Source organism: Macrobrachium nipponense, chromosome 28 (genome assembly GCF_015104395.2).
Source record: "Macrobrachium nipponense isolate FS-2020 chromosome 28, ASM1510439v2, whole genome shotgun sequence".
Lineage (NCBI taxonomy): Eukaryota > Metazoa > Arthropoda > Malacostraca > Decapoda > Palaemonidae > Macrobrachium > Macrobrachium nipponense.
In genome coordinates, this window is record NC_087217.1 from 39,150,027 (window position 1) to 39,163,408 (window position 13,382).

Below are 13,382 nucleotides of genomic sequence, written 5' to 3' on the forward strand. Positions count from 1 at the left end.
AGAGAGAGAGAGAGAGAGAGAGAGAGAGAGAGAGAGAGAAAGGTATTCTGAAACTGGACAAAGAATAATGTTATGTGTGCGTTTGCAGAGAGAGAAGAGAGAGAGAGAGAGAGAGAAGGTATTCTGAAACAGGACAAAGAATAATGTTATCTCGTGTGTTTGCAGAGAGAGAGAGAGAGAGGGGAGAGAGAGAGAGGAGAGAGAGAGAGAGAGAGAGAGAAGAAGGTATTCTGAAACAGGACAAAGAATAATGTATCTGTGTGTTTGCGGAGAGAGAGAGAGAGAGAGAGAGAGAGAGAGAGAGAGAGAGAGAGAGAGAGAGAGAGAAGGTATTCTGAAACAGGACAAAGAATAATGTTATCTGTGTGTTTGCAGAGAGAGAGAGAGAGAGGAGAGAGAGAGAGAGAGAGAAAGGTATTCTGAAACAGACAAAGAATAATGTTATCTGTGTGTTTGCAGAGAGAGAGAGAGAGAGAGAGAGAGAGAGAGAGAGAGGACATCCTATCCAATATACCCTTCAGGATACGTCAATGTTTAATCTCCGGCATGCTATTTTCAGCCTCAGCTGTTGAAACTTTAAGATGTCTTAAGGAAAATTTCAGGAAAGAAAAATGTAGCAACCGCAGCTTACTGCCATCATCCTTTTCTGTGTTGAATGTAGTCAAGTTCTATACATGTAAATGTCAATTATTTCAACAGTTTACTGAAGAGTGGCAGATTTCGTATAAAAAAAACTGCTTTGTTTGCGGAAAGTAAAAACAATTTTTAAAAATAAGGATTGCTTCCCATATTTTACTGAATAGTGCCAGATTTTTTTTCATGAAAAACTCAGGAAAAATAAATGTTTATGAAGCTTGAATGTTTTCTTTAACAATCACACCTGGCAATCTCCCTCTCCCTCTCTCTCGCTCCCAAAATGCCATGATAACAGCTCGCATCTCTCTATTCACAGAGATATTTACAAACATGAGAAATCTTCTTCTGTCCCAGACCAACTTTTATATTCCCTCTACATATTCTGACACATACATCTATCATAAATCATAGATACCTTTAATCACTCTCAACATCTTATCTCCTATGCCTTACATGAATGTTCAGTAGCCAATGCTTGTCCCTCCCACCCTCTTAATTGCCTGAACCAACACTGTTCGCTCATCATGTCTTGTTTTATACATCAAAATCCTTCCGTAAATCTTTCCATGATATATATAGTGGGTGCATCGTGATGCAATGCAGTCTCTTCTCTATCACCTATACTACACTTATTTTTTTTAAATAGGAACAAAGACTTCTGATAAGTCCTCTCCAAGTTCCCAGCACAAATTAATCTCCTGATTCTGCAGTTAAAGCACAAGCACAGCCTTGGGTATGGCGTTCTTTTTCCATAGGGCCAAGCCTTTACGAGAAAGTTTACTGCTATTCTTTCTCTGGAGCCTCCTCACAGTAAGGGAATCAGTTCCTGTTGAAGATATGGTAGCAAGACGAGTTACTGTTTGAAGATGATTTGGTTCGATGGAACGAATGGAAGAGGCTGTTTAAAATTGTATAATTCGGAATAGCTGCTACGAAGAAGAAGAAGGAAAGAAATCCTAGACAACACTGGGCAGTTTCCGTGGTGCTGAAATTGAAGGGACTAAGTATTCTAGATGCATCATGGGGATGAATAGACAAGTGTGTCGGGGTTCGACACTGTTGACGAGCCTTACCTGGAAGTATATGAAGCCACTATTGTTCTTGGGATTTCCTGCACTTTTGAATTATCCACTGTTTAGGCTTGAACATGAATCCAATAGAAGCAATTCTCGGGATAAATTCCACAACGTCGAGTTTCCCAGCTGTTTGAGAAAAGCCTATGTACTACATAGTGTGGTGGGACAGTGTTTCGTAGACTTTGTTTGTTTGTTTGTATGGTGTTTTTAGGTTGCATGGAACCAGTGGTTATTCAGCAACGGGACCAACGGCTTTACGTGACTTCCGACCACGTCGGGAGTGAACTTCTATCACCAGAAATACACATCTCTCACCCCTCAATGGAATGTCCGAGGATCGAACTCGCGGCCCACCGAGGTGGTACGCCAACACCATACCGACCACGCGTTTCGTAGACTGTCGAGTGAAACAATCAAAGGATTGTTTTAAAAGTTGATGTCGTTATGATACACATACAAATTGATAAAAAATCTTCCCATTGCCAAAATTTTTTTTTGCGTAATAATCATAAACAATGTCCTAATTTCCTGTATATTTTTATTTACACGCAGCAATTTTCGTCATTGTCTATTGCTTTGGTTCTTCGGGAATCTGTTTTACATCATTACGATAATTTTGTTAATCCTCAAATCCGACAAAATTATTTTTTACCCATTTGCACTCAGCAATCTCTGAGATCTAACAACGTTAATGGCGTCTCTGCCTTCATTAATAATAATAATAATAATAATAATAATAATAATAATAATAATAATAATGTCCTTCATCTCTTGGCGTTTTATATACCCTTCTTCCATTATTCCCAGGTATTTGTGTCCCGTCTCATCTATGTGTTTGATGCTGTTCCCATCTGGTAGCGTTATCCCTTTCAGTCCTTGTTACTTTGCCCTTTTGTAGGTTGACTAAGGCACATTTTTCTATTCCAAACTCCATCCTGATGTCCCTAGATACAATCCTTACAGTCTGCATTAGGGTATCTATTTCCTTGATGCTATTACCATACAGCTTGATGTCGTCCATGAACATCAAATGGTTAATTCTGTTGCCTCTTTTCTTGAGTTGGTACCCAGCATCCATCTTCTGCAGTACTTTTGTCAGAGGAATCATGGCCAACACGACGAATAAGAAATCTAATGGACTTCTACGGAGGCAAGATGCAACCCGGAACCCCACACTACAAATACCACCAGGTCGAATTGGAGGACTGTGATAGACCCAAAATAATAATAATAATAATAATAATAATAATAATAATAATAATAATAATAATGAGACATTGCTGCATGGCCTTAGCTTTCAATAACATCAAATAATTACTGATGATTCACTTATGCCTAATGAAATCTGCTTATCTCCACGGACTATAATTAAAGGAATGTGTTCATGCGGTCTGCTCTTTATTCTGGCTGGTTTAATAGAACTGAAAAGGTGTGTTATTAACCGACAAATGATCATAAAATGCCGTATCACAGACTTGTACTCAAGAGGATATGAAAGTTTGAGGAAAAATCTTGGTTGTGTGCATCGCAAGCCATGTCATTCAGTTCTGAAAAGACAACAAACCAGTTCTAAAACCTACAAGATAATATCTCGTAGCTGCTAGGAGAAACCTTTTGATAACAGTAATATCGCTCAATAATATCTCTTTACGTTGTCAATGAACATTCTTTAGACCCATGTTATTACCAAAGTACTCAAGACATTTTCTCAAAAATTCCGTATAGCACTTCGATTAATCCAGGAACGTATTACTTCTAAAACCATTTATAGTCAAATAATCAGTGAATATATTTCCTAACAGAATATTTAGTGGTAGCAGTTAAAATATAAAGTACTACATAGTACATGTCAATATTTCACAAATTCCCCCATTAGTGTTACACCATGTTCATATTGCATGGCCTCTATCTGTGTCTATAGTGCGAGAATGCAATTTTTGCACACAATTACAGTAAAGTACTTCGGAAAGTTGAGTAATGTACTTCATTTTAAATTATCTTTTGTCAACATGATCAAAACTGAAATGCATACCTCAATCAAGATGAAAAGAAAACCATTAATACATTTTGAATTTATATTAGAAAATGTAAAAAACTGTACATTACACACATCATCCATACATAAATACACAGCTTTCAGTTTGTATTTACAATCATTCTGTTTATTTACAACTCTTAAATTCAAAACAATCCTTTGTTCATCATTTACCTTTTTGAGATATACAATACTGTTATACCGCCCCCAATTGGGAGTACTACTTGAATTTTACTATGAAACATAAAAGAGGAAGACTTCCTTATAACAACTAAACACTTTACAGTTTGATAGGACAAGCTTTTATTATGTAAGGAAAACTAGATAATGAAGTTCTAACAGTCATCAAGTAGGAAGACAGTTTCCTAAATTTCTCATAAAATAAACGTGTATCAATCACATTATAATGCAAGAAACTTTAAGTATCACATTTTAATAAAGTAGGCACCCTTAAGAATTAAATACAAAAAATAAATATATAATTTCCATTGCAACTACAATATATACAATTGATTGAGCATGTAAATCTGCCTGGCTATAGAGAAATCATCTTTGGTAACTGAAATTTGCAGATACGTCAAAAAACTTACAGCCTACCATAACTGATGTAAGTTACAAATGCATTGGAGGCGCATGTGGAAACATCCTCTGTCCATTATTATGCATAGGCATATTTTGCCAAGGTCCATTATTCATAGGAAGGTTTGGCCTGGGCGGTGGAGGTGGACCAAAAATTCCAGGTCGACCAACAAACCCATGGTTGTTCATAGGTCCCATTCTGTTATTCATGTTCACAGGCATATTACCCATGGGACCCTTGCCAAAATTCATATTTGGCATCACATTGCCCATCCTTGGGCCCTGGTAGTTCATATGGCAGTGCATTCCAAATTTATTATGATAATTAGGATCAAACGATCCATTTGGCATTCCCATCCTTGGACCAATACCCATGTTTCTATAACTGGAACTCATGTTAAAGTTGTGTTCTACATTCATATGGTTTGGAGGCATACCTACTCTTGGATCTCTTGCGTCTGAGAAAGATTGTGGCATGGAATGGTCAACTCCGCTGACAGGAGCCATGGGTTTTCTAGGGTCAGGAACTGCCATCCGAGGATCCATTACTGCATTCTGTGCTACTGATACCCTCTGCTCTGTTTCAGAAGTTCGTCCATGACTTTCTAAGGCATCACGATCCATCCCAATTTTGGATTCAGATGACATAAGTACATGATCAGGGGAATTTCTCAAGTTTGAAGAATCACCTAAGGAGGCTCTAGGATCTCTGGGAACAGGTCTGCGGGGATCGCAGGTTCTCATGTCTATATCTCCAGCTGAACTGAAGCCTTTATCTAAATATTTCCGCAGATCTGTATCAGAAAGACACACCTGGTTGGGGTCTGTAGGTGTAGACCGACTAGATGATGGTGGAGATGGGGGAGAAGACTCTCGGTGTGTAGATGGGGGAGGTGAAGACCGAAATGAGAAGGCAGTCGAAGCAGATGATGTCGAAGAGGGCCGTGACAAATTTGCAGGATTCGTGACTGGTGAAGAGCTAGATTCATGAGGGGGTGTCAAACTATTGATAAACTCTTCTGTGACATGTGGTGCCAAAGTCCTAGTCAAGTGTTCCCTAATACCATTAACATCCCCTCCAGAATAACCAAGCTGGGATAGCAAATCATCTGGATGAGATTCTGGGACACTCTCCAAGCAATATAAAACCACTTCCACAACACGTGGATGATCTAAGCGTTCATAGAGGGCCCTCTCTTTATCTGAACATTTCTGTAAAAATGGCTTTGCTGCATTAGAGGCTTTAGTACTTGTGATAAGATTTTTCAAAAATTCAAAATTGCTGTTTACAGTAGGCTTCGTACTCTTATAGCTCAACTCACTGCTTCTTTCAGGAGTTGACCTCCCTGATGTACATGGCGAACTTCCTTTGCTTGAAGGTTTCTCTTTACTCAATGAATGTAATTCTGGGTGGCTTAGTTCAAGGGAACTGGATTGTGGAGGTGGACTGTGCCCAGGTGGCGGAGACTCTGATTTAGAATTCCTTGCTTCTAATGAGTCTCTGGCTTGCAAAACTATTCGGGGATCTTTTGGAGTTTGATTACTTTCAAAGTCTTCAAACTCCTTCGATAATCTTGGGTCTCTTGGAACCTTTGATTCTCTTGGATCAACTGGTGGCGTTACTCCACCTTCTTCATCAGAACTGTTCTCATGCCTTGGTTTTTTGTTGGGAGGAGAATTTCTTCCAGATATGATGTCATCACTATTGGGCAACTGTGCTGGTCGTTTACGACCTTCTTGAGGGGGTGCCCATTGTGAAAGCATTCTGCGAGGAACACCTACAGTGACCATCATCTCGATGAGACGGCCTCTGACTGGAACAGAGTTGGTTCGTCTTAAAATACGAAACAAGTTCCTCTGTAGTATTTTGTTCAGTGACCTCACATTATGGTCAAATAATGTTGGGGGTGGTGAACCTATCTGTTTCTCTATAAGTGCTACAACTTCTTCCCTGATGTCTGGCTTGTAACATGCAACTGTAATAATTGCTCGTGTTGCTACTATGAAAGAAGACCCTCCGACATATGGCGTAGTGAGAAGCTTTACCAAGCAATCAATGCCTTTGTTAACCAAAGACATTCCATCTGAAATAATTTCAGGAACACTGGAAAGGTCGGCTACTAAATGGGATACCAACGCAGCTTCTAGAAATCTTACAATATGAATAATCACTCCTTCATTTTCAGCTCCTGCTAGCATGTTGATAATCTGCTCTGCTACTCCCTTTACGGCAGGCCAAGCTGTTGTGAATGTCGCCTTTTCCAGATCCCCGGATGCTACAGAACTGACTGCATGACGATATACATTGGCAAAAACACGGATGATTCTCTTCACTACTGTTGGTTCTGGGTCTTCCAATAAACCGCCTAACCCATCCAGTAGTTCTGGTTTTCTTAACATGGCCTTATACTCCATTGTGAAACCTGAAATTGAGAGAAAAATATAAACATTACCTACAAGCCATAAAGAATTGTTTCAATATACACACAAAAAAGACAAAGAATTGTTTCAATATACACAAAAAAATATCAATAAATAAGACAGAAATCAACCAGCAGGGACTCTTTTGGCTACCACACACAAGAGAGAGAGAGAGAGAAATTCTATGGTTTCACCCTGAAGGGGCGAGGATTACCTCACTGAATCCTCCCGTTTTTACGGTATAAATTCTGAGTGAACAATGTTCACACAAAACTAGTTTATCCCTCCATTTCTTCACCCATATAGTTCGTTGAGGCTACTTAGTCAAAAGAGGAATAAAGCAATAGACTTCCTTTTCATGCTTTAAAAGACTTTATTAAAAAACACAACTATTATAACTGAGGGCAATATCGCATTTAAAATATTGCTAGAAATAGTAATTGACAAAACTGCAGCACTGCCATATCTGCCTTTGCCCTAAGGGGATGGCGAGTGGGAATGTTATAGTTTTGGCTCAACAGCTTCGATCAACCTCCTTCAGTAAAAACTTCTGTTGATTAACACATGGAACAATATACAAAATTAAGAAAAAAAGGCAATTAGATTTACAGTAATGAATATGTGAAAAATCAATCCAAAATAAAGAATTTACATCATTTCAAATTTTTATTCTTTGCATGAGTTAACTGGAGTTGGCTAATAACTTAATTCAATTTATTCCCACACATCGTTATGCGAGATGATAATTTATCGTTTCCCCAAAGCGTTAAACTCTATAGACTCCGCTGTTGTAGAATTTGTCTACACCAAAGTAGTGCTGAACTAATACTGACTCCCCATTAACGAAATGACCAAATGACGAAGTATATCCAGAATCCTTAAAACAATAAAAGTAGGTTAAAACTACCCTCAAAACAAATTAAGAGGGTACAATGATTATTGCCTTTTCGTTTGATAAATTTGACAAGATGAAAATCTCGCTTTTGCATTATTAATTACAGATTTGGAAAGGGTGAAAAGTAATATGGAGGAAAGAGAATATGAACGGAGGTACAATAAAAATAATGAAAAGGTTTGCAGCTAGGGGTCGAAGGGACGCTGCAAAGAACCTTAATTGCCTGAAGTGTCCGTGCAATGACGGCACTACCTCCTACGGGAAGAAAAAACAAGATTCTGCGCTGACATCGGGCATCAGTATGAAGACTGCATATTCGACGGAAATGCGAAAGCAACTTAACGAACATCTACATTCATTGGGACGTGGGAATTATCAGACACAAAAGGCTATGCGCAAAGTATTTGGAAGAACTGACTCATTGCGGCGAGGTCCCTGTCTATAAATTTCATTAATTCCTGTACACCCTTAAATCTCAAAAGACAGCGAGTCATTTTCTCAGATATAATAACCACAGACCCAGGTGAGATTATACGTAAGGAACGCTTTCCCTTTCTGCAACACTTGACAAGATGTAAACGCCCTCGACAACGGGACTGAACTCAAGGAAAAGCTCGAGAGAATTTTGATTTTCAGAACGAGAGAGAGAGAGAGAGAGAGAGAGAGAGAGAGAGAGAGAGAGAGAGAGAGAGAGAGAGAGAGAGAGAGAGTTATGGTTATCAGGACAAAACCTACACATTTCAAGTGACTTTTACTCTCGTAGACGAAAGTGAAAGCGACACTAGTCTACCTTGTCAGCTGTTGTCCGCCACACAGGTTTCGCTCTTAGCAGTTTTTTTTTCAAGGTTAATATGGTTTACAGGTGTTAAATAATTAATTTTTTACGTCTGGTATCACACTATGCGATTCAACTGCTATCAATATCATAACTTACTTCATAACCAAGAAAAGACCTACTCAAGTTACGACAAATCAAACACACAAAAGCTATTAATTCTAATTTACTAGCTCAACTAAGACTCCAGACTGACTTTTCTCCCCTCGCGAAGCTTTTCCAAGTGAGTGACGGAAGTGGCCTTTCCGTCACGTGCCCTCCCAAATACTTTTCATTTCACTCGTGGTGATCGTTATTGCCCACACATGAGGGGAGGGAGCCCCAATCACACCCGAATTCATTACGCACTTGGTAAGTAATTGCCTGTCACTAGCCACATTGCGTTAGGCAAGGGGACAGGCTGGTAACGTCATTCCACAAGACACTTCAAAGACCGAAGGATAACACGATCAGGGACCAACACCCTTCTAAGGGAAATGGACCCAAGAGGAAAACTACAAATACTCTTTTCATACGGACGACAATAGTCTCACGTCTATAGCTTCAACTACCGCATCTGTCACAAAGACATCGTTCCATTTTATTATCAAATATATAAATAAACAATGCTCGTCCTTCTAATTCATTATTCCAATCTAGTTTTTTATTTAAACCAAAAAATTCCTTGTTTTAAGAAATTCATTTCCTCAAGCAATTTTGTTATCTTTCTAAACTATACATTTCATATATATATATATATATATATATATATATATATATATATATATATATATATATATATATTCACATATAGTGTGTGTATTATAGTTTAGAAAGATAAGAAAATTGCTTGAAGAAAAGAATTTTTTAAAACATTGAATTTTTTTTAAGTAAATAAAAAACTAGATTGGAATAATGAATTAGAAGAGCGGGCATTGTTTATCTATTTAATAATAAAATGGAACTATATCTTTGTGACAGATGCGGAGTTGAAGCTGTAGACGTGAGACGTCAAAGTTCGTCAGTGCTAAAAAAAAAAAAAAAATGCACATTACCTTCCACGGCCCAAAGTTTTGGGTACTATCAACAATACACAATTACTCGGGTTTCTGCTGAAATCCTAATGTTGAAAAAATGTCCACGAATAATGGCGCAACCGTTTTTGTGGGCTGTCCTGCGGCTCTGCATAAGAAACTCAACACTATGTTGATAGCCACTCTCACTTTTAATTCACTCGGCGTGACTCTCTCTCCTTTGCGTTTCGCTCTCTAACTTGAACATATCTGGATCAGTAACGTTCTCCAATAACCATTCTTAAAAACCCAACTCTTCATATTGTCTAAAACGTTATTTGGAGCACTTCAAAAGAGGTCGTTATCACGATATATATATATATATATATATATATATATATATATATATATATATATATATATATATATATATATATACACATACCTAGAACTAACTGGTTGGCAAGAATGATTTCTTCTCAACTAAGGGCCTCACGTGGGAGCAACGACCACTGCATCTTTATTACGGGCTGCTGAATAGCAAGAGTCCGTGCCAGCATTTGGCTGGCTTAATCTGACGACGACTGCACCTCCCAGCGAAAGCTTGTCATCTAACGGGAAGATTTATTCCCAAGGCAAAACCTTACAAAACATTGGACACCATCTTTATGATAACCCTTTTTAGCTCTAGTCTTTTTTTTTTCTACGCCAAAATAAAACCGATAAATTTGGATCATTTGTGACCTTGTTATAAATATGAGCAAATTCCAAATCTGCACTAACATTTTCAGTACATAATGAAAATCCCGATGGCTTTCTCATAATCTCTAATTTATTCCTCGGCATATTCCCAATAACATGGCTGTTCTTCCCTGGTACATATGCAACAACTCTTCCAATGACCTTCTTGGTCAACATATAGAAGTACAAGTATTAGTGATCTGCGCTGTACCTATATACAATATACACAAATTTTAAGGCAGTTTCTAAATTGGAGAAAAATTTGTTTCTAAATCGGAGAACACTTCACTGAGGTTGTTGAAATGACAATAAAAATTTTATTTGCTAAATTTAGTAAGTACTGGTTAACATAAGGAATTTTCTTTCAAGGGTTATAATACACGACTTGAAAACACAAAGCAGGTAAGTCATGTTTATAAAGACTGAACAAAAACAGGGGATGTCGAGCTCTGTGTTCATATGCAGTATATGACGAAAAAAGTCATGTTTATGAGAATATGGAGGAATAAATTAAAGATCATGAGAAAAGTAACTTGAATTATACGAATATGTGTGTGTGTGTGTGTACACTTAAGGACTTTCCCTGTTTTCTATCAAGATAACAAGAGAGGAGCAGTGTAACAAAGAAACAATACTGTAATACTGTACAAAGAAGGAATAAAAAGGATGACCTGTATAAGAAAGAATGGAAAATGAAATGGTAGATAAAAATGGCTTTTTTCCTGAACGGTAGCAGCCAATAGCACAAATAGAAATCTACGTAAAGCCGAAAATTTATGCCTCAAAATTATGAATACGGATTTGCTCAGATATTCAACCATAATTGTATAGGAGAGAAACTGGTCACCCCAAGTGCGTGTATATAATAATATACACACACAGTCATGGTGCGCAGTTTCTCTCCTATACAATTACGGCTGAATATCAGGGCAAATCCGCATTCGTAATTTTGAGGCTTATTTGTGTTTTTGGCTCCTCCCGTTAGTAAAACGGCCATTTCTATCTACCATTTCACTTTCCATTCTTTATTATACAGGTCATCTATTTTATTCTTTCTTCTTTGTAAAGTATTGTTTCTTTGTTATACACTTTGCTCCTATTTTGTTGTCTTGACAAGAAGAGTCCTTACAAACACTCAAGATTATTATAATCATGTGACAATAATTCTGGGAGTTTCCCAAGAACTTCCCGGTTTGCTAACTACCCAACAACACTGAGTAGCAAAGCGGAAAAAAATAATTGAATAACTTGTACGAAGTAAGAATAAAAGGAAGTACGTACTAGTAAAGGATAGAAACTGAAACGATGCATAAAAATGACTTCTTACCGAAAGGTAGCAGACAACATAGAGAAAAAGCTACAAAAAATCGAAACTTTGACAAAATTATTTCAGCTGAATTTGCGTTGCCATTCAACAACATATATATATATATATATATATATATATATATATATTATATATATAATATATATATGTATGTATGTGTATATATATACACATACATACACACACACATTATATATATATATATATATATATATATATATATATATATATATATATATATATATATATATATATATAACCAATAGCACATTCACCATTTCACTTCTAAATAAAAAATGCCTCCTTACGGGTATTAACGCGGCCATGTATCCACCTCTACGCGTCACCTACTCCGAGGCTGTAGTACTATAAATGTTGAGTACTAGCCCTGGGGGATCAAAGTATCATACACACTCATTTCTATATTATGTGGTCGACGGATTATATTAATAACGATCATTTCGTGCGGTCGTCTACTTTCCTTAGCAGAGTTTACCCTGGACTTTGACAAAGGTGGATATACATACCGGGTTAATACCTTCCTTGCGTTTGAGGCTCACTAGTGGTCGGGTCAAAAGCATTCTGGAACTTCTGTTAAAATATTTCTAATACGCTATCCATCCAATATTCCCAAGTCTTCCTTTACTCCCTCCCTCTCTACCAGACATTCTTGGGCGAGAGAAAGAAAACCATTTTGGTAGGCCACGTGAGTCTAGCGACGAATCAGGAAGCAACACATGGCCCACGATATTGATTCCCAAAACTTGATTGCGAGAGCAACCAAGTGAGAGGTGCGAATACGCGTGATTTATATATTTACGAGAGAGAGAGAGAGAGAGAGAGAGAGAGAGAGAGAGAGAGAGAGAGAGAGAGAGAGAGAGAGAGAGAGAGTCATTATTTTATTTTTTACTTTTTCATAGCTTATCATAGCAAAACTACTATTGACAGGTATGCAAAAAAACTTTGTAATTATTATACAGAATTCAAATACGTCGTATTTGTGAAAGTCAATGGCCTTAATAGCAGTGCAGAGAAAATCGAAGTTGCATCAACGGCAAATCACACCAACGTCATGCAGACAAGATCAGATGAGTGGCCAATGCCACGCTTCCACGTTTACCTCACAGATAGGGGAAGCGCGTCTCCCCTGACCCTCCCCAACCGGTCACGTGACTCTCGGTACACATCACTTAGAGTCCTCTCAGATGAAGGAGGGGAGTGGAGGGGGTCGAGACCAACGACAATAAGTGTTGGTCAAAGGGAGTGGTAGCAAAAACTTTCTCTCTTCTCTAACACCTGTAATGCTACATACACAAGTATATACAAGAATTACAGTGATCTGTGCTTTCTCTTTATAAAATATACGTCAATTTTAGGGCATTTCTAAATTGGAGAACACTACACTGAGGTTCTATTGACAGGAATCAAATTTGTAACCACCATGCACTGGTGGAATAGACAAAAATGAAATGTCGAAATTGTTAATAAATAGCACTGCATATCATATCACGAATTCGTCTAGGTAAACATACAATGAGAATCTGGTCAAGCGAGTTCATCATAAATCTCGACACAATGAATTTAAAGAATCATTCTGAGGACAGTATGATCCAGTTCTAACCCAGAACTCCTAAATTCAAGCTGATATCCCATTCCAGCATGCCATTACATTAACTTGAAAAAAAATAAAAAAGACTGACACTCCCCAAGCTGAAAACAGCGACCGAATCAATAGCTCCACGCTAAGCAACGCATAAAATATGGAAGGCAGGGGCAAATAACACTCGTAAATTGTGAACAACATTGGGTTTCAATGAACATAACCATCGATTTCTTCCAAGTACA

General features: G+C 37.8%; 1 protein-coding gene across 3 annotated transcripts in view; it reads right to left on the reverse strand.

The window, feature by feature from the left end:
- Positions 1-3,773: 3,773 nt before the first annotated feature.
- The window catches only part of LOC135201678 (uncharacterized), a 34,879-nt gene continuing 25,270 nt past the window's right edge, over positions 3,774-13,382 (reverse strand). For all 3 annotated transcript variants that reach the window (XM_064230804.1, XM_064230802.1, XM_064230805.1), the window contains exon 2: positions 3,774-6,749. In XM_064230804.1, coding sequence (XP_064086874.1) covers positions 4,360-6,741 — 2,382 coding nt within the window. In that variant the 5' untranslated portion in view covers positions 6,742-6,749 and the 3' untranslated portion in view covers positions 3,774-4,359. The remainder of the gene's footprint in view (positions 6,750-13,382) is intronic.